This window comes from Dermochelys coriacea, chromosome 3 (genome assembly GCF_009764565.3).
Source record: "Dermochelys coriacea isolate rDerCor1 chromosome 3, rDerCor1.pri.v4, whole genome shotgun sequence".
NCBI classification, from domain to species: Eukaryota; Metazoa; Chordata; order Testudines; family Dermochelyidae; genus Dermochelys; species Dermochelys coriacea.
The window spans coordinates 5477337-5502606 of record NC_050070.1 but is presented as its reverse complement, the minus strand read 5'-3'; the positions used below and the strand labels follow the sequence as shown (position 1 = coordinate 5502606).

At 49.5% G+C, this 25270-nt stretch overlaps 1 protein-coding gene across 10 annotated transcripts in view; it reads left to right on the top strand.

Moving 5' to 3' along the window:
* Nucleotides 1-14790, top strand: part of EFR3B (EFR3 homolog B) — a 169036-nt gene extending 154246 nt beyond the window's left edge. For 5 of the 10 annotated variants that reach the window (XM_043510039.1, XM_043510042.1, XM_038396985.2 and 2 more), the window contains exons 17-23: nt 303-370; nt 934-1061; nt 1571-1662; nt 3892-3940; nt 4762-4865; nt 5779-5828; nt 6538-14790. In XM_043510039.1, the coding sequence (XP_043365974.1) occupies nt 303-370; nt 934-1061; nt 1571-1662; nt 3892-3940; nt 4762-4865; nt 5779-5828; nt 6538-6643 (597 nt within the window). In that variant the 3' untranslated portion in view covers nt 6644-14790. Of the gene's footprint in view, nt 1-302; nt 371-933; nt 1062-1570; nt 1663-3891; nt 3941-4758; nt 4866-5778; nt 5829-6537 lie in introns of all 10 variants that reach the window. The other 5 variants (XM_038396987.2, XM_043510041.1, XM_038396984.2 and 2 more) reach the window with 1 other exon arrangement.
* Nucleotides 14791-25270: the final 10480 nt, after the last annotated feature.

Genomic DNA, 25270 nt, shown 5'->3' with positions numbered 1-25270 from the left:
CTCCAAGACGGGGTGGCTCCAGGGCAGGGTGGAGGCAGGCCCGGTGGTGAGGTACGGGGTGTGTGTGTGTGTGTGTGGCGGGGGGGTGCTTGTGCTGTCTCCGTCCTTGCAGCGCCTGTTCTGTGGGTAGTGAAGGATTGTTGTCTCTAGGGCTGTGCATCGGGCCCCTGTCCCCAGCACTAAATTGACCTTAATGAAAAAGCCTGAACAGCTGCAGCCGTCGCATTCAGTTCCTATGGATGTGCTAAGTTGGTTGACAAGCCACTGACGGGTTCTCTTCCCTCCTCTCCCCTCCCCGCTAGGTCCTCGAGACAAGGCAGAAGGAGGCGCCGTATCTACTCCCAGAAGACGTGTTTGTGGAGACGCCCAGGTAAGCACCTCTGCCAGGAAAGGCACTTGTCACCCTTGATTTGTGCTGAGAGCAGCGGCAGAAATCCTGCTGCCCGTCAGAACCGTTGCCTGCAGCAATGCACCAGCAAACTGTGGCCCTTTATAATTCTCCATTAGCAGCCCTTGTGGGGGTTCGAATTGCCAGATGAGTTGAAGGAGGAATCCTGGAGAAATAGCTGCCAGGGAAACCTCCCAGCTGAGTCATTTCCTTACCCTTGGGCCCTTCACTGAGTCAAGAGAACACGCATCAGCTCTCCCCCCAGGTGGTAGCATCGCCTCCTGCAGGCAGAAATGCCGAGGGGGCTGGTTCTGATCTTGCTCAGACCAGTGTGACTGCTGTTGCCGATGTGAATCGGAGGAGGATCAGTTCAGTCTTCTGTGCCCATCTGGACCGATCTGGCTGTCTTGGAGGGAAGTGGAGCAGTCCCGGTCCCCAGTGCTCACCTGGAAACCCTACAGGCCTCTGAACAGCAAGGGCCCAGGTAACCCAAACTGCAGCGTGCCAGTGTCGTCACCTGTTTTCCTCCCTGTTCAATCACACAGGCTGACGAAGAGCTTGGATCACTTAGTGCCCGAGGTCTTCTTCCGACAGAGCAAGATCAGTGAGGTGCTGGGAGGCAGCGGCTATAATTCAGACCGGCTCAGCACCCCTTACACTCCCCAGCTGACAGGTGTGGTACCGAGCGTCCCTGCGCACTGCGGCCTTTTCTGTTGCCGTGTCCTGCCGTGCAAGCAGCATGGCTCAGTTGCTAGCTTCCAAGATTCAAGTCCTTCCTTTGCCATAGACTCCCCGCGTGACCTTGGTCAACTCACTTAGTCTCAGTGCACCACCTGTACAATGGGAATAACTGCACTGGCCTGCCTCACAGAGGGCTATGAACATGAATGTATTGTGAGCAGCTCCGATGCTATGGCAGCGGGGGCCAAATAACTACAGGAGAGAGAGAAGTGGAACCGTAGGGTCAGAAAAAGGACTGCAAGGGTCCCCTCATTTACCCCCTGCTGGGACACAGGATTTGTTGGATCTAAACCATCCCCGTCAGATGGCTCCAGCCTGCTTCTGAAAACCTTCCACAACCTGCATCCTTCCCTCTTCTGACCCAGACAGCCCCCTTCCGAAATGCCTCCGGGTGTCTCCCCTCTCTGCCTTCCTGATGGGTTGGCTCCCTCTGTTTTCCAGATGAAGATCGGCTGTCCAAGAGGAAGAGCATCGGTGAGACCATTTCTCTTCAGGTCGAAGTGGAATCGAGGAACAGTCCCGAGAAAGAGGAGGTACCGGGTGCTGCCAGTTTGCCGCCTGCTCAGGCCAGCCTGAGAACTGTCCTTGTTGTTGCACCATGTCACCAGCAGGAGGGGTGCTTTTTGAGGCTTGCCTAGACAGCTCCTCTGCGGGTGCCCAGTGTCCTGAGCTGGCTGGATCGGCAGGGGGGCGCTTGCTTGGGACAGCCATTTTCCTATCAAGTCTAGGGACGGCAGAGCCCTATTAGATCATGGAGTGTGAACCCAGAGGGAGACTATTTCCGGCCTGGGAAGCTTTTCCTGAGGACATTTCGCTTAGCCCCAAAAAAAGGAGGACTTGTGGCACCTTAGCGACTAACAAATTTATTAGAGCATAAGCTTTCGTGAGCTACAGCTCACTTCATCGGATGTAGCTCAGGAAAGTTATGCTCTAATAAATTTGTTAGTCTCTAAGGTGCCACAAGTCCTCCTGTTCTTTTTACGGATACAGACTAACATGGCTGCTACTGTGAAACCTCCCTTAGCCCATTACTTCTAGCCCCGTCCAGAACATTTCCCCTCCCCCCCTCAGTGCTTACACCTTTTAAACTTTCGCACAGTGTTTCCATCTCTCCCACTGTGGGTGCTGTGCAGACTGTGGGTGCTTCTGCCACCCCCCGGAGCGTTTCCCCCCTTCTTTCCACCGGGTCAAGATCTTGGCGAAGACATGCTCCCATACACCCCTCCCGGCCCCCTCCCTACTCGTCTGATGTCTGAGATTCGCTGTTCAACAGCAGTGGACTTGGCTCCATGTTGCACTCGTAGTTAGAGAGAGACTCAGACTAAAACCCCCCAGAAGCCCCAAGGTCTTCAGGGAATTTCAGATTTGGTCTTAATACAGATCCTCGCTGTGGTTCCAGCTACATTAAAGGCACAGGATTTGTGGGAACAAAATACCTATAAAAGACAAGCCTGAGCCTTCCCTTTTGGTGTTAAACATTTTCCATCTCTTGACCTGCGTTCTCTCCCCATAAGCTCCTTTTTTAACTGGATAATGCAACATACTTAAGCACCGTATAATTTTTCATTAGTATGCACGGCCAAGCACTTGGTGTCTGCGTCTGGGCACTGCGGGCCGCGAACAATGGGGTAATAATTCACTCCTCATGTGTTCAGCAGGGCGTGGTGAATAGGCCTTGTGCCCACCAGTGTCCTACGTACGATTTATTACAGCCTGACTCCCCTGCTGGCGGCCAGGGCTGGGTAATCAAGGCTTGTGTCCCATCCTAGGGGGAGGAAGAGCTCCCACGCGGTGGTTCTCTCCCGCGTTTATCTTCTGAGAGCGAGTTTAATTGCTTTGCTCTCTGAAAGCCACTGTTTTTGGGCAGCTGCTTCTTGTTTATCCTTTTCCATAGACTCTGGGCTTCCTACCTGTTGGTGCTAGGGTCGCCACCCGTCCCAAAATGGGCAGGACAGCCCCGAAATGTACATTTCATTTCCTGGTCCCGGATTCCCTGTGGCGCCCCTGCGCCTGCCTAAGGCTCAGGGGCCGTGCCAGCCTCTTCCCATTGTTTGGGGGGGGACTTAGGTGGGCCTTAGCCCCCCGCTTGCCAAAGGGCCCTGCCCCTCCTTTCTCACCTCCCCCACCCTTGGCCAGGCTGTAAGCTGGAGCCTGGCCATGGTAAGAGCCACCCAGAGAGCCCAGGCCACTGTGGGGAGTCCCGCACACATCACCTGCCCTAGGTGGTGCGCCCCAGGGGGTGGGGATGTGGTCCAGGGGCTGCTCTCAGGCACTCCAGTCCCCTGACCAGGGCAGATGGAGCGTCTGGGGCTCCCTACAGTGGCCCGGGTTCCCTGGGCGGCAGCTCTTACCATGGCCTGACTCTGGCTTCTGGCCTGGCCAGGGGGGCAGGGTCATGGGGGGGGGGAGGAGGAGCGGGGGGGGCTACAGAAGGGGTGGGGCTCCTGCATGGTTGTCGTAGTCGGCACCTTCATAGATTCATAGAGTTTAAGGCCAGAAGGAACCACTGGACCATGTAGGCTGACCTCCTGTACAGGGCAGGCCATTCAATTACACCCAGGTACCCCTGTCTAGAGCCCTGAAAGTTATCGCCTCCTAGTGGTAAGCCACACTACCGGAGGAATCAATCCTCAGAGTGGGCTGGCCCCTAGAACCACATGGTCTGTTACTGAAATGAAATAGCCCCGTCCCCTTTCTTTCTTCTGCTCTCAAAGACAAGCTGCCCTGGAGGTATAATCTTTGTTTTCTTGCCCTACCCCTAGAGAGCCCCTGCTGAAGAGATCACATACGAAACCCTGAAGAAAGCAATTGGTAAGTAACTGAGCGATCTTTCAGAGTGCCACAGAGTTTAAGGCCGGACTGGGACCATTAGATCATCTTGTGTGACCCTCTGCATGCCACAGGCTGCACATTGTCACCCAGCTGCTGCTATGTTAAGCCCAAGTTAGTCTTCACACAGAGGAAAGATTGAGCTGTGTTGGTCACATTGTGTGTGTGTCCAGGGGGCATAAAACATCCCCTCTTTCTGCTGTTCTGCTCCACGAACATGACTGGAAGTGTCAGGGTACAAATTTTGCCCCAGGCCCACCATACTGCCTGGCCAGCGAGTCTTTAACGCTCACACAGAGAGACCCCCTTTAGGGCTGGAGAGATGGCCAGCTAATGGTCTGAGCACAGGACTGGGAGCCAGGAACTGCTCAGTTCTAGGCCTGGGGCTGCCACTGACTCTTTCTGACCTTGTGCATGTTGCTTAAGCCAAAGTTTTCAAACGTGTCCTTTGATTTTGGGGTGCGTCGGTGTCTAGATGCCCAGAATAAGACATATGGGGCCTGATTTTTCCAAAGGTGCTGAGCACCCACAAATCCAAATACAGTAGCTGTGCCGTGTGGAGTTCAGCCTGCTCTCACCACCTGGCATGCAGGGGAGATGAGGGGTGGTGGGAAGGCACCGCTCTCTGGGTATTCTGTGCACACCAAGGCTCACAGCAGAGCATCCATTCCCCTGGGGCTGGGCAGGATCTGTGCATGGCCCCAGGACCCATGAACAGAACGACTGAGACTCTGGCGCTGTGTTCTTGGTGCTGCACAGAGCTTTTTCACCATTGCTTTGTCCTCCCTCGGGTGCTTTAGTAGACAGCGTCGCCGTGGAGGAGCAGGAGCGAGAGAGGAGGCGGCTGGTGGTGGAGAAGTTCCAGAAAGCTCCCTTTGAAGAGATTGCGGCTCACTGCGGTGCCCGGGTGAGTCTCTGCTTTTGGCCTCTCACCCAACCGGCTCTGCATTGCTGTGGAGATGATGGGCCTGTCCCAGTGGGTCATAAAACCAAAGCGTAGCACACCGCAAAGTGTGGATCATGCTCCAGATAATGGCTGATTTGCTAGGCGATAACACCCTACTACTGCTACCTGCCAGCTAAGCTATTCCTTTAGCTCAAGTGGCGGAGACCGATGTCGTAGTATGTTCCGAGTTCAAATACTGTTGGCGACGCATGGGACAGGTTGTTGTGAAAACACAGGAAGCCATCAGCTCCCTGAAGCTGAGACACCTCCAGAATTAGGTGGTCTTCGGGAGTGACTGATCTTTATTCATCAGAGATAAGGATCTCATCTGCCATTGTTGAAATGCAGCCAGCTCGGGGGTGGAACGGAGCAGCTCTCAAGCAGCGTACAGCACCGTTTCACTGCCCTTTGGGACAGGAAGTGGAGACTTCCATATCCAATTAAAACCATAGTGGGGAGGCAGAACAGAATTATCCAAGTCTAAATTTGGCCAGGGCACCTTGCTCCTATGAAACATGTCAGGGAAATATTAACGGCCCCAATTAGTCTGGACTCCAGATCCCAATCTCAAATGAAAGCTGGGATCTCAAAGCACCACTTCACGCCATGCTGCAATGTTGATCAGTACAGATGCAGAATGGTACCTGCAACACCAGCACCACTTCCTGCTTTATGGAGATGTCTTGTGGAGGTGCACTGAGGACTCTGGATGAAGGAGTGTGTCTCATAGTCACCTGCACTGGTGCGCTGCTGTGCCTCGCCCAAGGACTTGCAGGACGCAGACCTGAAGCAATGTGTCCGGGCTCTGCAGTTGTAACAAGCTCTGCCGTGGCGCAAAACCTCAGATTAATGGAATTGTTGTTGTTTGTTGCAGGCCTCGCTGCTGCAGAGCAAGCTGAACCAGATCTTTGAGATCACTATCCGGTGAGCGTCAGACTCTCTTTGGGGAGAGGACAGTCAGAGGGAGAGGGCTTTCAGGAGCCCGCTTTGCAGTTTGCAAGAGCGGGGAGAGGCTTGTAAACTACAATGCTGGGTGGCCTGTGCACAGGGATGGATTCAGACATACAGGGGGCAGCCACAATCTTACAACTGGAGATGTACTTGGTTCTATCAGAACATGGGAGGAAACAGGCCCCCCTGTCCCTAAAAAGCTTCAGGCAAGCCGAGTACACAGGACAGCAGCGGGAAGGTGCAGAGATACCACCAGTCAGTGCAGGAAGGCTTGGCACAAAGGAGGAGAGGAAGGTCAGCCTCTCCATTATATCAGGCCTCACTGACATTCCCTTTGCCTCTGATCTGCTTCGTATGATTCTATCCCATGTTCCCAACTCCCCAAAGCTGTCAGTGTCTCCAGTGGGCTCTGATCCCGGCAGGCCACCCTTGTCCTCTCCAGTTTGGCCCTAAGGTGGGTCACTAGATTGGATTTGTTCCTTCACATCAGCTGAGTGGTGATAAGTCTTCACCTTTGGGTAACACAGTGACAGGCTCCTGAGTTGGGAGGGAGAAAGCTTTTGCAATCTTCACAGCGAGCAAGAGTTGGGCAGAACCACTGGCTGGGCTGGGTTCTGTTTTTCCGGTTTGATGAAATGTGGGAGTCTACCTGTAACTCTCTTCTGTGTCTCTGACATTCCAGACCACCCCCAAGCCCATCCGGTACCATCACGGCAGCTTATGGCCAGCCCCAGAACCACTCCATCCCGGTGTACGAGATGAAGTTCCCAGATCTCTGCGTGTACTGAGAGTCGAAGCGCATGCTGAGAGAAGGCCAAGCCCTGATGCAACTGGAGCCAAGGAGGAAACGCACCTTCTGCATGAATGAAAATGAGTCTCTTGAACTCAATAACCCTAAAGGAAAACCCCTCTTGGTGGACTCTTTGGCAATCTTCCCTTTTCCAGAGCTACGTGGCCCGAGACGACCCCACAATCCTTCAGCCATTTACACAGATCGAGTGTACTTTTCTTTGCCACCCTATTTCTTCTCAGCTAGTTTCACCTCCAGGGTTTGACAATGCATGAGACTCAAGGACCTTCAGGAAACAGTTTGAGTTGTGACTCCAGCAGTGAGAAGTTGGGGAAGACACAGGGGTAGCTGAGTTTTGCTTTAGCTTCCGTTTTTAGAAGCAGGTTAGAATTTTTTTGGGGGGAGGTGTTAGATCTTACCCTGGAGAGAGTGCGTTTGGCGTGTTGATGTCCCACTACATAAAGCAGACCTATGCCAGTGACAGGTGTCACTCACGTTTATCTGCCTTTGGTCAGTTTAGGAGAGTTCTTTCTTAGCAAGGAGCTGCTGTCCAAACTTGAGGTCTTCTGTATTTTAAAGCCAGAATAAGTGTACTTGAACGTAGGACCCAAACTTGTTGCGAATGGTGAATCCTAGTTGCCTTAAGACGGTCCAAAGCAGTCAAAGAGGCAGGTTGACCCAGGACATAAAATTAGTCATCACAGTTGGATGCATATTTAAAAAAAAAAAAGGGATTAGTTTTGTGCCACAGGGTCCTACACATCAGATGTGTATTTGCCTTTCCAGTAATGCTGGTTTAAAAAGACAAAGGGTCTGATTGACAGGCCGGTACAATCAAGGCAAACACCCTTAACTTTTCCTGCATGTTCTCAACTGAAAGGGAAATGACTCCTGTAATGAACCAGCTTATGTGTGTGTGTGTCTCCTACTCTATGGAGTGAGTGCCTAGAACCCCAATGGCTCAGCCCTATACTGCTAACAGCTAAAAGAGATTCTCTGTTAGAGCCAAGTGGCAGGGGGTCGTGGCTTCTGGAGGAGGAGGACCTGCTCTGTGAGCCAATCGAAGTTGCCAGTGGTGCCCAGCAGATGGGGAGACCCTGTAAGTCCTAGGTGGCTATAGATTTGTTGCATACCTGACTTTTAAAATCCATGTTTCAGTGGGGATTGTTCTGCGGAAGACCCGGACCCGGATCTTGCAGGCCGTGGGTGAGGGCTGTACTGACGTGCAGGAAGGACTAAAGGTGGGACAGCCTTGGAGAACCCAGAAAGAAGCAGCCGCAGGAGTGAAATGGGAATGGAGGGGAAGGCGCATTAACCCTTTGAATTCTGGCATTTCCCAGATGCCAGCCCAAATGGGGCGTTGGAAGACTATGTGCTGTGTACAGACAGTTCAGGGAGTGCATGGAGGCACCTCCTCTAGTTAAGATGATTATTACCCCCCATTTTCACATGAGCCCAGTGTTCCTTTGGGACTGAAATTTCCCACATTTGGGCTCTGTCTCACTCTCACTTTCAGCAAAATCCCTGTGGCAAAGGGACCTAAAATAAAATGAAAAAATTCTGTTTTTTGAACCATTCCAAACGGTTAAAACAACACCACAAGGCTACAGCAAAAACAGCTGAAGTGTGAAAGTGGTGACTTTGTGCAGGCAGAGGAGGGCCTGTCATCTGCTAGCTTCAAAACAGGAGTTCAAAGGAGTTCTCCATCCTACACCTGCCCCTGGATTCTCCCTTCAATCATTGGGGCTTGTTAATCCCATTTTCTTGTTCTCAAACATTTTTTCCTTTTCCCTAAAAACGTACACCTCATTTGCCATCTGAATTTGTCTAGCTTCAGCTGTCAGCCTTTGGACCGTATTAGACCGTTCTTTGCTAGATTGAAGAGCCTATTTTTAAATATTTGCTCCTCATGTAGATACTGATTGTGATCAAGTCACGCCTTAATCTTCTCACTGTTAAGCTAAATAGATTGAGCTCCCTGAGCCTATCATTATAAGGCAGGTTTTCCAAGCCTTTAATCATTCTCCTGGCTCTTCTTTGAACCCTCTCCAATTTATCAACATCCTTCTTGAATTGTGGGCACCAGCACTGGACACAGGATTCCAGCAGCAGTCGCACCATTGTCAAATACAGCAGTAAAATAACCTCTCTGCTCCCACTCAAGATTCCCTTGTTTATGCATCCAAGGATTCTATTCATCCTTTTGGCCACAGCGTCACACTGGAAACCAAATATCCATGACCCCAAAATCTTTGTCAGAGTCACCGCTTCCTGAATAGAGTCCCCCATCCTGTAATTATGGCTTGCATTCTTTGCTCTTAGATGTATATATCTCCTGAGGCCTTGTCTACACAAATTTGCACCAGTTTTATGAAACCATTTTGGTTTCATCGGTGCAAGCGCCTGTGTAAGGACACTCTTAGTTTGGTTTGATTGGGCTAATTCAGTGTAGCTTACATTTGTTCTTGATTGATAAATAAGCCTGGTTTAAACCAGCATAAGATGGTCCATGCGTCCTTTCGCAGCGGTTTAACTAAATCGGCATAAAATGGTGTAAATTGCACACCAAAGACCTGATTCTCCCCTGCCTTGCAACTTGTGCACTCATTGACACCTGTGCAAAGTGAGAGCTAAGTGCGTGAAAATGCTGCCAGATCCAAAGGGCAGAGTTTTACAGGCACTTTGCACAGATGTGAGTGATGTCACAAGGTGCTAGACGGGACAGTCAGCTTTGCTGCTCAACACAGAGCAAACAAACTGACCAGGCAGAGATCAACCATTCCAGTCTCTGATCTGTTGTAACCATAGGAGAGAAGATTTTCAGACAGAAATGTGACTTATTAAGTGGGTGAAAATTCCTCCCTTCTGAACTGCTCAGTGTTCAGTTTCTTGGGATGTTATAATTCCTCTAGTTCTCAGTAGAACAGACCTGAGTTTGTAATGTAACAAGAAAACAGTAAGGAACAGAAAACCCTTTTCAAAGAATACACCATTCAGGCCGCCTTCTTTCATCATAAAGAAACAAAAGGCCACACAGCCACTCTTCCCACCCTTTTCATCGAAGGGAGTGTCTTGTTTTGGTAAGGTTTTGTTTTTAACATACGTCCCCGATAGGGTTTATTTTAATTATTTGTGTTTGTTAACCATATTTGTTGCTACGTGTCATGTTAGAGAAGGCAGGTCAATGAAACACACCTTGCGATTGAAGCAGAAAGCAGTGGGGTTGGAATGGTCCTTGGTTCCTGGGGGAGTTCATTGCACCTTCTCGGACCACCCCTGGAGCTGGTTCTATCCTGGCACGGATCAACTTTACTCTGAGTTTAGCCAAGTAAACGCTGAGGAATGGTGCAGTTCTAGCAGCCCAGGCCGGTATTCAGGACCATTCCCCGTCAGCAGCAGAAAGCCTGAGCACAAGTCAGAAGGCGGAGAAGAGAATTGGTTCTGGCGCTTTATGGCCCCAGATCTTGTCCTGCCCGCCTCTTGGCCCCACCGTGCCTGCTGGTAGAAGGCAGTGGAGCTTTTCTGCTGTGCAGCTCACAGAGAGTCTGCGTCAGAGGCCAAGCCTGGGCTCTCTGCAGCACAAGGAGCCCATCTGCCCAGGCATGTTGGGTGCCTCTTGCAGGGTGGGAACCTAGCCAGTGGATCGGGATGGGCACGCGGCTCTTGCCAGTGTAGATGGAGCAGTGGCTGGAGAGACTCCTCCCTGCCCTGGTGGGGGGGCCCCCACACAAAGTCCACTTACTCCGGCTTTGCGCCAGGAAGGCAGCCAGGGAGGAGGGAGTGGAAACGTGATGGCAAATAGTGCAGCAAGGGCTCAGCTACCCGGGCGATGGGCCTAACCAAGGCAAGGTCGGTCAGAGTTAGAAAGCAGCAGGCGGGTTTGTCACTGGAACTTTCCGTAGGAGGCCAAATCTAGCCCTCCCTGGCATGGATGGTCAAGGCCCGTTTCTGGTGTGGCGGCAGGGGAGCTGCAGGACAACGCTGGGTGGGGAGGTTTTAGCGGAGGGACGTGGGATCAGATAGCTGCTGCCGCCAGACATTAGCCCATGTTCACCGCAGACGCACACGCTGTGGCTAGCGGCTCAGATCACCTGCCCTCTGAGGAGAAGGGTGAAGCTCCCCTGTGGCACCAGCCCCTCCGAGCGGTTTAACGTGATGTGTCGAGCCACTCCAAGGCGTAGACCCAGTGTAGACAAAACCCTGCATTGAACCTGCCTTCTTCCCTCGGGGGACAGGGTCTGCACCTTGGCACCGGAGCCCAAGGCGATGTCTGGCTATGGAGGGACCCATGTGCCAGCTGCCATCTCAGAGCGGCAGTTTCTCCTCCAACCCTCCAATAATCTCCCCAGGTGCCCCTTGGCCCCCAAGATTCTCCTTCCCTAGCTCTTCACCCCCATAACCCTCTAGGCTCTATCTCCAAATCCCCCTTCCAGACTCAGACTCGCAGCCTGACTTCTCTGCTGCCCCCACCCTCCAGTATCCTGGTCACCACTGGTTTCCCTGGTCCCAAAGCCTTCCTTTCTGTGGAAGGGGAGAGTCCATGGGAATCTTGTCACCTCCAGTGTTTGGGGCACCCTGAGGTGGCTATGTCTGAAGCATCCCATGTGGAGCTGGATGAACCTGAGCACCAAGTGGTTTCTGTTTTTTGAGGGGCCGGGGGAATGTGCAGGTCTTGAGGGAGAAAAGGGAGATTTGTTTGTTGTCCATGCAAGTGGGCAAGATTTCTGGGGTCCCTGGCAAAGTGCCACGGTGCAGCCCTTGGCATCCCAAATTTTGGATGCACCTTGTGGTAAAGGGGGAAGTTAAGGCCCAGATGAGAACTCTGAGTGAAGCTCTAATAGAGAGGAAAGGATCGTGTGTGTGTGTGTGTGTGCACGTGCACCACTGCTATTGGAAAGAATCAGAATGGCTTGGCTGTGTGTCATAAACCCTATACTGCGAACAGCTAATGGGGATTCTCCTTTAGCCCAAGGGGCTGGGACCTGTGCTTGTGGAGCAGGCAGTTCTGAGGTTTTTTTCCCCGTGAAGCTCTGAGTGCAGGCAGAGTGTGGCCGAGTGGCAGCTACGAAGTCCTGAACCGAGCGTGGGTTTGTTACAACAGTTACAGTAGCTCATTCTTCCGAAAAATTCCTCTTTCATTCGTGGCACTTCCCTAGCTGGGAGGGAGCCAGTGCTGACCCCTTGAGTCTCCCCTTCAACTTGCCTCAAAGGGGAGAGCTGGAGTGGGAAGCAATGAGATGCAGAAGCAGCACTTTGTTTTTTTCTTCACGGAGAACCCCTTCCCGAGACACTCTGTAAGACGTGCCAGCCTCTCCTCTAATGGCTGCACGTTGGGTGAAGCGTCATACTCCATTAGTAACTGTCTGGGACTGACCGCTCAGGAGCGGAGCTGAAAGTTTGAGAAAACGGGAGCATTGTGACCCGACACAGGTACAGCATTTAGCAGGGGGGACAAGGGTTGTTTTATTAGTGAGGCTCCCTGTCCCGAAGTGGGAGTAACTGATGTAAATAACTTGCCTATGCTTAGAAAAATCAGCTGTTAAACAGTCAGTTCCTCTGAACGACTGCCTCCCTATAATCCCTGGACATACATACAAAGTGCTCGGTCTAGAGGACAGGAAAGGATGGGAGGCGTGACCGCATTGTTGAAGTGCATTGCGCTCAGTGGGAATAACTGTAATAGGAGCCTACCCATTAGAGCGGGTCTGTAGCGGGGTGGTGACCCGCTCCGGAGGCTGGAACGCTAATTCCCTGGATGACCAGGGGGAGGCGCCGCAGGGGTGAGTCCCCACACTGGGTCGAAGGCTACAGGGTCGAAGGCTTTTGTCAAACATTTTTCAAGAAAAAGTTGTTTGAAAAAAAATTTTTTGTTTAAATTCAAAACAAAAAATGTTGGAAAAAATGCTGAAGTTTTTCCTTTCAAAGCTGTGAGAAAATGCTCTCTTTCTGGATTCCCCCCCCCCCCCCCGCCTTCCCATTACAAAATTAAGGGGGGAAAGTTAAAAAGTGAGAGAAAATAACACCTTTGCCCCTCAAAACTTGTATTTTCTTTCCACTTTTGGATATCCTGTCTCTTGAGGTGAGAGAAAATAACATAAAATACTTTGACTTTTTCCCCCAGGAGCGGGAGGAAAAAGGGGGAGTGATTTTGGGTTTTTTTCTCCCCTTATCAAAACGAACCAAAACGCTTCAAACTGAAATGTCACAAACCCCCAAATGTGTGCAAAAATGTTGAACAAAAATAAAATATTTTAGTTATTTTTAATTGCATAAATAAAAGACTGGGTCCAGTTAGCTCTATATGGTAAATAGGAAGCTGGATTTGGCCTTTACAACAGGGCCACTACTGCCCCATCATAATACCAGGCACTCCGGTTACCATTATTCACAGGGCCCATCTTTTTGTTCCAAGGGAAGGGTGAGTGTGTTTGGGACGCAATCCCCTCCCCTCGGTCATGTTGCCCTGAGACTCGGCAGCGGTCGCGTGGATTCCATTTCTGGTCTCCGCTTCTCCCCCCTCCACAGCCATCTGGGGTCACGAGCCTTTTAGAAGCAAACCTGGAAACTGCTTCCTGCTTCTAACACGCCTAGAATCCAGTGGAAGGAGAGGGTGTGGGGAAGGTCTGGAGCAGGGCTTAGCTTGTAAAGAAAGAGGTGCGGGGCTCAAGCAATTTTTTTACTTTCATAACTGATGCAGCAGGCCCAGAGGTACCAGAGCTAGGATCTGCCAGGCCCAGAGGTGCCGAGACTCAGCCCTGGCACAAATTAAACACTGGTATGGAGACACAGTAGGGCATTGCCTACATGGCTCCAGCTTCACTGGTGACAGCACAAGTATAAATGAGGCTCAGTTGGCTGTTGGATTTTCTAGCAGTCTTGTCTAAACTTGCTCGGAGTAGGGTTAGACAACACAGGGTTAAAATGTCAATGGTTGGTGCATACTAGTGCAATCACTGATTGTGCTAGTGCAACCATGGGAGATGTGAATAAAAATGCCAGTGTAGATACAGCCTAGGACCTGTGGTCTACCCAAGGCAAACCAAATCAAGAGTGGCCTTCCTGGTTCACTGCAAAAATCTTGTGTGTTGGGGGTTACTTGCAATTGGTCAGGTTAAGTCACATGGCACTGATTCTGTTTCCTGATTGTGTAAGTGCACAAGCAAGCACTTTCCAGTGCTGGTATTCGTACGTGCAAATGAAAATTTCATTCCTGTGACTGTTCATGCTAGTAAGGTTTGGTCGCTCAAATGCTCATGGAAAAATTCATCCAGCTCTACTAACAGTGGGACAAATCCTGAAGTCCTTACTTGGGTTTGTACTTGGCCAACTTCCCCTTAAAGGCAATGGATGTTTGGCCTCAATAAGGACATCATGGTTTTGCCCATTATTTGGCAAGAGTAACAGACGCATCCTGTAGAATGGGTTGGATGGTGGGGCAAAAAATCAGAGACAGGACATTGGAGTAGCTGGACAATTGGCCATAGGGTGACCAGATAGCAAATGTGAAAAATCAGGACAAGGGGTGGGGGGTAATAGGCGCCTATATAAGACAAAGCCTCAAACTGAGGGACTGTCCCTATAAGACTGGGACATCCGGTCACCCTAATTGGCCATTATGTCAATTCCTGCGTTGGCTTAACTGGCACGGAGTGATTCTTGAACTTCCTCTAAAACCATGTGGGGCGGTGTCATAGCTGAGACTGATTGGAACCCCCTTTACTCTAGGCTTGCCCCAAATTGCAAACAAGCATGTCTTGTTTCAGCCTGTGGTGAGATGCTTCCACCCACTCCTCCTTGGAAATAGTTTCCGATATTTGCACTAAGAGTTGAATTTTGACACGTGATCTCCATCTGTAAATGTCTCCAACCATGCATTGTGATTGTACGTACCATTTAGACCTTGGGAGTATAGATAGTGTATATATAATTAGATATAAATATATTTATGTAAGCCTGTTATAGGTGCATGGGCAAGTTTCCATTTCTGTGTTTCAGGAACATTAGATCATTTTTTGTGTGAGTAATCGAGGGCAGGAATAAGTTGTCTTGAGTTGCTAAAGGTCACATTTTGGTAAGGGGCTTTGTTGATATTTTCAAGTAAGTCATCTCTGCCCTTTTCAAATAAATGTTAATGTTGCTCTGTTATGGTGCTTTGAGATTTTTCGTAATGGGAATGCGTCGTTGAGAGCCAAGAATGTTTACTACCCCTCAACACTGATTTCATGGAGACAACAGGAAACACAGCGACAGTTTTTGTTTTTCCTTCTGTGGGTGTAGGCAGGAGGGCATGTTAAAGGTGGAGGTGAGCATAAACTGGGTTTCTTGGCCCTGATTCTCCTCCCTTACTCTAGATTTACACCAGTGCACCTCCACCCAAGTCAATAGGCCAGATCCTGAGCTGGTATAAATTGACATTGCTCCTTTGACTTCAGTAGAGTTATGCTGCCTTACCCGGGTCGAAGTTCTAGTCTAGGAGAGCAAAGAAGTGGAAAAATAGGTCCCTTTATATCCCTCTCACATATCCTTAAGAACACAAGGATGGCAACACTGGGTCAGACCAATGGTCCATCTAGCTCAGTGTCCTGTCTTCTGACAGTGGCAAGTGCCAGGTGCTTCAGAAGGAACGAACAGAACAGGGCAATCGTTGAGTGATCCATTCTGTCATCCAGTCCCAGCTTCTGGCAGTTGGAGGTTTAGAGACATCAGTGGCATGGGGTTGCATCCCTGACCATCTTAGCTAATAGCTATTGACGGACCTATCCTCCATGAACTCATCTAATTCTTTTCTGAACCCAGTTATACTTCTGGCCTTCACAACATCCCCTGCTAATGAGTTCCACAGGTTGACTGTACATTATGTGAGGAAGTGCTTCCTTTTGTTTGTGTTAAACCTGCTGTCTGTTAATTTCATCAGGTGAGCCCTGGTTCTTGTGTTATGTGAAGGAGTAAATAACACTTCCTTATTCACTTTCTCCACACCAGTCATGATTTTATAGACCTCTAAGACAGACAGCTGTTTTGAGTGCCATGATCCATCTAGGCTAACTGGCCTCACAGAGGTTTACCATCCTTTTAGATATGCTGAACTGAGATGCCTGGAAAAGTCCACTTTTTAGACAGAGAACCTTTCTGTAATATGGAAGGTTTCAGAGTAGCTGCAGTGTTAGTCTGTATCCGCAAAAAGAACAGGAGGACTTGTGGTATCTTAGAGACTAACAAATTTATTTGAGCATAAGCTTTCGTGGGCTACAGCTCACTTTATCGGATGCTCACGAAAGCTTATGCTCAAATAAATTTGTTAGTCTCTAAGGTACCACAAGTACTCCTGTTCTTTTTTTGTAGTAGAGAAGAGAATTCTAGCCCTGATACGAAAAACTATAGGATGGGCCAGAAAACAGAGAAAAATGATCATCTCTATTAAATTGTGTAGATTCTTAACTGGTAAGTAACTCTCTACGTGGGAATGAACTACTTGCTAACACTTCATGGAAGGAAATTGGAAAGCCCATCTCCTGGTGTGACAACGGTCGTCTTGGGCGAGGAACCGCCAGATCTAACTGGATGAGTCTCTACAGCTCGAGCACAGGAGCCAGGCTCTGTAACCAACGGGCATGCTCTGCGGATTGGGCAGAGAGGGATGTGGCACACACACAGACACATCTGCACAGGAAGAAACTTCAGATCTGATTTTTATTTATTTCTGAGTTTTATAAAAAGACCTCCTGTTGATCTCAGGGCACGTGTACATTCTTCCCTAGAGCTCACTGAAAATACACCCAGCTCCAGCTCTTCCAGAGGTGGGCAGAAATACAGAGAAACCATCCCTCTCCCTCCGACCCTTCTTGGGCACAGAGATTGGGTCTTGCACTGAGCCCAGGCAATCCGCATGCTTGAGCTGTGAAACCACTAGGGACACACATGGCAGCTTCCAAGGTTTCCCCTCTTCACACACTGAGAATGCCCTGCTGGCAGCCTCCTCCCATTAAATCTAGGACCTCAGGTGACTTCAACTACTGCGGCAGATCGGGAGTTAGGTGGCTCTACTCACTAAAAAAAAAATCTTGACCCCAGATCCTTTCCCCGCCTGATCAGCTGCATTGGAGGAGGAGAATGGTGGTGGTGGAGCTTCACTTAGCCACACAAGCGGTGTTGGAAACCTCAGTGCAGAGCCTGAGGCTACTTCAGCACATTGGCAGCGTTGCAGTGGTGCTGCTGCAGTACTTCAGTGTAGACACGGAGGTCTGGTCTACACTACAGAGTCAGGTCGATGCAGGGCAGCTTATGTCGACCTAACTAGTATGGAGACACAGTAGGGCATTGGGTAGGTTGATCCCACCGACGTCACTGCCCCGCTATGCTGACTTCATAACTCCATCTCCACAAGTGGGGGAGAGTCATGGGCGATGTAGTTAGGTCGACACAGTGTCAATGTTGATGCTGTGGGGCTTTTGTTGACTGTTACTGGCTTTCCCACAATGCCCCACACCGACAGTACAATCGACACAAGCACTCCTGGTGAGCACGTGCACCGCTGACGCAAGGAGTGAAGTGTAGACACGCACAAGCGACGTAATTACGGAGGCGGCTGTATGCTAGGTTGACTTAATTTTGTAGTGTAACCATGGCCTTCTTACGGTGCTGAGGGTGGTTCTCCCATTGCCGTATGTAATCCCCCTCTCCAAGAGGCGATAGCTAGGTTGATGGAAGGAATCTTCCGTTTTCTTAGCGCTGTCTATGCCAGGGGTTAGGTCAGCTTAGCCAGATCTCTCAGGGATGTGGATTTTTCACATCCCTGAACACCGTAGCTCTGCTAATGTAGCTTTTCAGTGTAGACCAGGCCTGACGCTCGTGCACAGCCATCCTCTGGAGGCTGCTCCCACCTTCACAAGTGGCTGGGGAAGGAGAGAGCAATACGGCCAGGGCCTCTTACAGCCCCGCTAGAATGCATCCGAGAGCCGTACCTAATGCATGCGCTGCTGTGGGAGTGAGTGAAGGACACTAGCTCAGGTACTTGTACAGCACCTGTTGCTTTGGTACCTAAAAGAGAGAATCAGGAAAGCCGGGCAACAACCAGGCCCAGCAAGAACCAACACCTTCTCCCAGTGCTTCGGGGTGAGAGCGGGGGAAGGAGATTCACTCCGAATTACCGTTCAGCATGGACCACATCCTATCTCTGCCCCACACCTGCCTCAGCTGGGACTTTTCTCTGAGCTGCCAGAGTCCCCCTCCTAAATTCCAGCCTCTTCTCTGCCTTTGGTTGCAAACCAGCAACACTGGCGAACAATTTCTTTTGAAATCCTACTGCGAGAGAGCAGAGGGAGCTGCCTGCAGGCACCTTGAAGCCTGAAGCAGGCTTGCTAAAGGACCTGGCCAGAAACACCAGCTCTGGGGAGGGCCCCTCAAGCGCCTGGTTCCTTATAAGATTGCTGAAGCAGTTCTTGAGGGAAGCTGTTACCCTGAGCAGGGCAGCTACTAGGCAAACCCCAGAATGGGACACCTCCAAAGGAAGGACCCCTTTTGCTCACCCAAGCGCAGGAGTAAGAGCCGGCCCTGGGCCATTGAGTTTGGCCTGTGAGTTCCTTTTGTTTGAATGAACTCAGCCCAGTTAAGGGGGTGAATGGGTGAGTGAGCACGTGGAGGCTGGGAACAGGGGCCTGGAAGAGGGGGGATAAAGAGCAGGGCAATGTGAAGGCACCCCATTGACAAGAAAGCGCATGAGGGTGGCCAGCTTGTTTGAGCATAACAAATAGACCCCCGTACTCCAGAGGAATCTGGACAACTGTGGGACTCCCTAATTCCCAAACGCTCAGCATCCTGACGCACACCGGGGTGGAGACATCCCAAGATGAACGGTCCTCGGGCCAGGCTTTCCCTTGCCTCACTGAAGCTGAGACCAACTCTCCCTCTCACCAAGCATTATGTCCCCTTTCTCTCTGATTGATTATTAGAGCTGGAAGCCTGTCCGCTTCTGGCAGGCTGAGCTGGGGTTGCCATCTTTCTAATGGCTGGTAACTGCACCCTTGAGGCCCCGCCCCCTGCTCCGCCTCTTCCCTCAAGGCCCCGCCCCTGCTCCGCCTCTTCCCTCAAGGCCCCGCCCCCTGCTCCACCTCTTTCCCCAAGGCCCCGCCCCCTGCTCCGCCTCTTCCCGCCCCCCCATGATCAAAGAAACTCTGGACCTCAGGGCTTGTCAAATGGCACCCAGACACACGAGCTGAAGCCCGGACTGTCAGGGTGAAAACCCTAGGCTGAACTACCTTTGTCGTGAAGTGCGCACGCACCGTGATTGACTCCTTACAGAGAAGCAAATGGGTAACTAGTAGATGAACCTGAGCCTGATTTCAGGGAGTCTGGAGAATTAGGCCTGACGAGGGTGAGCATCCCATTGGGATCGTGACCAAACTGGCCCTTTTCCTTCCCTTAGATCAGCGGTTCTCAAACTGTGGGTCCGGACCCCAAAGTGTGTCACGACTCATGACCCCATTTTAATGGGGTCACCAGGGCTGGCTGAGACCTGGGGCCAGAGCCGAAGCCTGAGCCCCACTCAGGTTATGGGCCCCCTGCCTGGGTCTGAATCCCTTGGGCTTCAGCTTTGGCCTCCTTGCCAGGGTCGTGGAGCTCAGGCTTTGGTTTCTTCCCTCCCGCTCCGGGCAGCGGGGCTTGTGCAGGCTCAGGCTTCAGTCCCCTCTCCTGGGTTATGTAGTAATTTTTGTTGTCAGAAGGGGGTCTCCGTGCATTGAAGCTTGAGTACCTCTGGATTAGATAGCTCCTGAGTCAGTTATCGATGGTATTCCTATAGGGCCCGATCCAAAGTCCAGATTTCCATTGATTTCAAAGGCCTTTCTGTGCTCTGGCGAGGGCCCTCATCTGAAGAGATGAACCTACTGTCCTAAGGATGGCAGGCAATCACTCATTGACTCATAGAAACAAAGGGCTGGAAGGGACCTCGAGAAGCCATCAAGTCCAGCCCCCTGCGCTGAGGTAGGACCAAGTAAACTTAGACCCTCCCTGACAGCAGTTTTGCCCAACTTGTTTTTAAAAGCATCCAAGGATGGGGATGCGGCGACTTACCTTGGAGGCCTGTTCCAGAGCTCAGCTAAAACGCCAGCCACTTCATTGGTATAGCTCATCTTCTTCTTCCAACGTCATTTCCCATCCTCCTGGTGCTGCTGTCTGAAGGGCAGCAGTTTGGCCGATGTGTCTGATGTCTGTTCGCCCACCATCTGCGTCAGTGAGGTAGAGATAAACATTTAGGTTGGGATTCGTTTAGGGAACATCCCCTGTCTGAAACGTGATCCGGCAGGAACATGTTGAGAGTTCTAGCCAATCCATCGCTGGCATCTTTCGCCGTCTGGAGGGGCAAGGGGCCCTTAGAACTGATGTCTTCGGAAATATGTGCTCCTGTTTAATCAGCGTGCAGAGTGGGCCTTTTTTTTTTTATTGTGCTGCATACATCACTGGAATACAAACCAGCCTTGAGAAGTGGAACCTCTTGACCATAGACCAGTACTCCCCAGCTGGTGTCTGGGAATTATTTGATGTCCACATAGCAGCAATTCTCTTTTAAGAACAGAAGAACGGCCATACGGGGTCAGACCAAAGGTCCATCTAGCCCAGTATCCTGTCTTCCGACAGCGGCCAATGCCAGTTGCCCCAGAGGGAATGGACAGAACAGGTAATCATCAAGTGATCCATCCCATGTTGTCCATTCCCAGCTTCTGGCAAACAGAGGCTAGGGACACCATTTCTGCCCATCCTGGCTAATAGCCATTGATGGATCTATCCTCCATGAATTTACCTAGTTCTTTTCTGAACCCTGTTATAGTCTGGGCCTTCACAAAGTGCCTTTGTTGCACTTTATACTGTACTCATTCATTCCACCCTTTCTATGTAACCCTCCAACCCCCGCTGTCCTTCTGAAGCTACCCATAATCAACTGGTGCTTCAAATGGGTCTCAGGAGGCGGTTTGAGAGAAGCCCATGAACAAGGGCGTGTTTCAGCAGACGCACGTCAAAGCTAGACATTCATCTCTCTTCTCATCCTTCACCCCAGGTCATCGAGATGTGTAAATTCGTATCTTCAGTCCTTGAGAAATAATATAGCTAGAGAACAGTAAGCGGAGCAGCCATTCAGGCTGCTTCGCTGCTAAGTGCACCGCTTCTCATTCAGATTTTCAGGGTTGCAATTAACCATTCTTGTGCGGGGAAAAATCGGCCCCGAGAGTCCAAGGGGTTAACGTGACCCTGTCACATTACCTCACGAAATGGTGACACGTACCTGGGGATTTCAAGTACAGAGACGTCAGCCTTAGTTCCAACAACCACCGTTTATTATTAACGATGACTGTGACGTTTTGTGAACCTTGGACCACTTTTTAGCAAAGGAGCTTGTAGTTGGGGTACATCTGCTAGCCCCCCAGGTATTTCACCACCACTCAAGCCATCCTCTGCTGTACCCCGTAGAAGTAACGTGAATGGTTAGAAAGAACATCAGAATTCCTAATAGGCTTAAAGGGTATTTCCTGCTTCGGAAGTTATAACTATTCCGAGCTCATTAAACTCAGAGATCAACAGCACCCGTTAGGAACTGCCAAAATAGCTTGGATCATATGGGTGTCTGGTTTGTTGTTGTTCGGTTCCTGATTTCCTCATTCTCCTCTTCCCCTGCTTCCTCTAGCCGAGGATACAGTTGTCAAATCACTGTTATGACACCATGAATGTCTAAGACAACAGGGCCCTTCTATTGGCTCCCTTGTCCACCCCATTGACTTCAGCAGGGGCGACACCTGCTTACATCAGAAACTGATTCAATATTTAGCTCTTCAGAGCAGGGTCTGCCTGCTACTCAGAGTTTGTTCCTGTACACCAGAGCACAGGGGAGTCTGCCATAGACCCAACTCCTGAAAAAACTGGCTCCTTCACTGGGTGGGTAAAAAGAGGGGAGACTCCCTGGCTGACTTGGGGTTTCTATAGCTGGGGGAGAGAGAGAAATGAGCAGGGACTGGAACAAGTTGGGGATTTTGCTAGGAAGCCTCCAAAGCATACTGGAGCATCCAAAGTTGAGTTAATTAACGCAAAAGCATCTGGCGGTGCTGGGCAGCAAGGAGAGTGGTGATGAGGCTGTTGTTGGTGAGTCTCATGGTGCAACTAAGGCAAAAGAGGGATAGCACCCATATGGCACACAGGGCCGGCTCTAGGGTTTTTTGCCGTCCCAAGCAAAAAAAATTTTTGGATGCCCCCCTTCCCCCCTTTTTGGCTTTTAGACATATGCACTTTGCAATGTTTCTTGTTTTTTTGTTTTGACTGTTTAAAATTAAAAAAAAATGAAAACAGAATTTGTAGTTAGTGAAATAAAACAAATTCCTACGAGTGTACTCATTTAATTTTAACAAAATTACAGTTACAAACAATTTGGGTTCAACTATACACTGTAATGAAAAATGTTGATGTCTTCCGGTGCGCCCAGTTTCTCATCATTTAAAAGAATTTATATGAACTGAATGTTTCTGGTTTTTATACTTGTGTAGTCTTTTAATAATTCAGTGAAATCTAAATTTTTTTGCAGTGGTACTTTCAACTGAAATTAATGCAAGTCCTGACAAACGATTTTGAGTCATGGTGGACCTCAAATAATTTTTTAGTAATTTCAGTTTTGAGACACTGCGCTCACCAGAAGCCACTGATACTGGTAATGTTAAAAGAATGCGTAATGCTATAGCAGTGTTTGGTGTGAAAAAATCATTTCTTGCTATAAATTCTAATACTTTTAGAGGAGAAGTTTTAGGACTTATTAGCTCAGATAAAGCTATTAATTCATCATACAGTTCTACTCCATCAATGTCAGCACTATATCAGTACTGAGTGCTAAATGTAGGTCTTGGCAGTGCTTCATGAGGTCTTCTTTGGACAACTGATTTTTAATATTTCCAATATCTTATGCAAATTCAAAAGTTTCACAATGACAATGCAACCGATAAAATATTTCTGCAATGGAAGTTATAGCTACATCCAAAAACAAAAAACCCAACATCTTTGGTCTGTGAATACACTACACAATCTATTAATTTGTTCCCCATTTTTCATTTTTTTCTTCATATTGGATGGCATAAATCGACGATTAGACTCATTAAATGGATATTCTTATGTAGGATCTAGTTTTGAAGGTCGTTTTTTCACAATAATCATTAGCATTGCGTCAGTAATTATTGTCGACCATGTACTTGGATCCAATCCTATGTCGGTCTCTCCACCTTCCAATAATTGTTCTTCAGTTTTAGATTTGGATAACAGTTCTTCATTTCTGGACTCTTCAGTTTAAGAAGTAAATCTCTGGATGGATTGTGATTATTCGTCTTTATCAGTTAGCAAAGATAATCTCTGGTCGGATTGTTCATCTTTATCAGTTGATAAAGATAATTTTTGGTTCGATTTGTCTTCATCAGTTGATGAATAATCACTTTCAACATTGCTTAGAGCTTTCTCCTTGATTGTCGACTTTTTTAAAATACTTATTTGAAGTACGAGAGAGTTTTTCTAATTTTTTGCCGTTTCTCTCTCTGTTGCCAGTAGGCAGCACTGGAAAGTCGGTTTTTTTTTTGGTCCCGGCATTTTAACCCTATAACCACTGGCACCAATGCAACATGGAAATTGGAGTGAATGGCGCCAATAGGGTGGCACAGTACACACAAGTAATCGTGATTCTTGATTTAATCAATAACCGTTAACGTTTACACATTTATGCACGTTCATATTATGAGTGACCGTGTCACAACGTGACACAATATTTTTCACGTCACGCTCCTATCGCACTACTGGAGATTTTTTTTGATCTTCATGTATTTTTTTTTCGTACATTGGTGGATTTTTCCAAAAAAAAAAAAAATGGCTAGAATGCTGCCCCTGGAAATGTGCCACCCCAAGCACGTGCTTGCTTTGCTGGTGCCTAGAGCCAGTCCTGACAGCACACAAGCACTCCAAATATCAGGGGTGCAAATTCAGATATCTCTTGGAGGGGCAAATTCCAGTTCCTGCCCCCTGAGTAGGAACCTTGTTCGTAGAATATCAGGGTTGGAAGGGACCTCAGAAGGTCATCTAGTCCAACCCCCTGCTCCAAGCAGGACCAATCCCCAACTTGTTCCGGTCCCTGCTTATGTCTCTCTCCTCCAGCTGTAGAAACCCCAGGTCTCCCTCGGCCAGGGGGTCTCCCTTCTCTTTTACCCATCCAGTGAATGAGCCAGTTTTTTCAGGAGTTGAGTCTGTGGCAGACTCCCCTGCGCTCTGCTGTACAGGAACAAACTCTCCACGTGCCAGGTCACAGCACCATTTGGCCCAGCTGCCCCTCCACCTGGATGGAGGGGTGGATGGGCCAAATCTGAGTGCATGACCACCTGGTTAGGGTTGCCAGGTGTCTGGTTTTCAACCCAAACACCCAGTTGAAAAGAGATCCTAGTGGCTCTGGTTGGCACCGCTGATCAGCCCGTTAAAAGTTCGGTCAGCAGTGCTGTGGGTCTAAGGCAGGCTAGTCCCTACTTGTCCTGGCACCCCGCTCTGCCCCGGAAGTGGCCAGCAAGTCTGGCTCCTAGGTGGGGGGGAGGGTAAAGGGCTGGGGGTGGAGGCGCTGCCTGCAGGTGAAAGTGAGTGAGGGTTGGGGAAAGTGAGCCACTGAGGGAGGGAGAATGTAGTGAGCGGAGGGCAGAGCCTTGGGTAAGGGGCGGGGCTAGGATATTTGGTTTTATGCCATTAGAAAGTTGGCAACCCTACTCCTAGTGTACTCGACTGCAATGCCATGTTATGGGGCTTATTCCTTCACCCACTTACTTCCCTGGTCCTTCTCACATGAACAGAGAGCAACAACACCCGAAGTCCAAAGGTGCAACCAATTCGATGTTTATTGGGGTGAACTTCCAGCAAGCATGATTCCAGTTTCCTTCCTTGGTGTCCCCCTTCCCATCTTTGACACCACAGAGCCTTACCTATGTCCCTGTTCCCATTCCTCCCCTTAGCAAAACATGATTCCAATTTCCCCACCCCCATTCCCTGCTCCCATTCCCCTCCCCCCCCCCACATTTCCTGATTGACTGCAGACTATATAGTAAAACTTGAGTTCCGCTTAGCTATACCTTAACCAATCATTTTACTGAAATTTAACTAACCAATCCTAACATATTGTAACATGATTATTTAACCAATTATATCCCACCACCTTAATTAGTTTACACCCAGCAAAATTAATTATACAGCAGACAGAAACAATCACAGAACCAGACAGAGACCATGCAAATAAACAATAGCAAAGTGGGAACTATAATGACAAAACAATACAGAAGTGAGGATTTCACATCCCAGCTATTGATAAGTGAGTTCTTGCCAGACAGGATGCTATCAAACTAAGTTTCCTTTTACATCTTCTAGGCATTTCCCTTTCTCTGGAGGTGATAGGCACTATCAGGACAGGATTGTATCCTAACAGCCCAATAGCACCTGCTTTCAATGTGATTAGTTTGGAATGTGAAGATGTGACCGTTCGCTTCCCAGCTTATGGCTAAGCACAGGGCCTCAGAGCGTCACAGGAAGAGAAGGACCTTACACCAGCAGACAGTGATTTTGATTCTTTCTTTTATACCTCTAC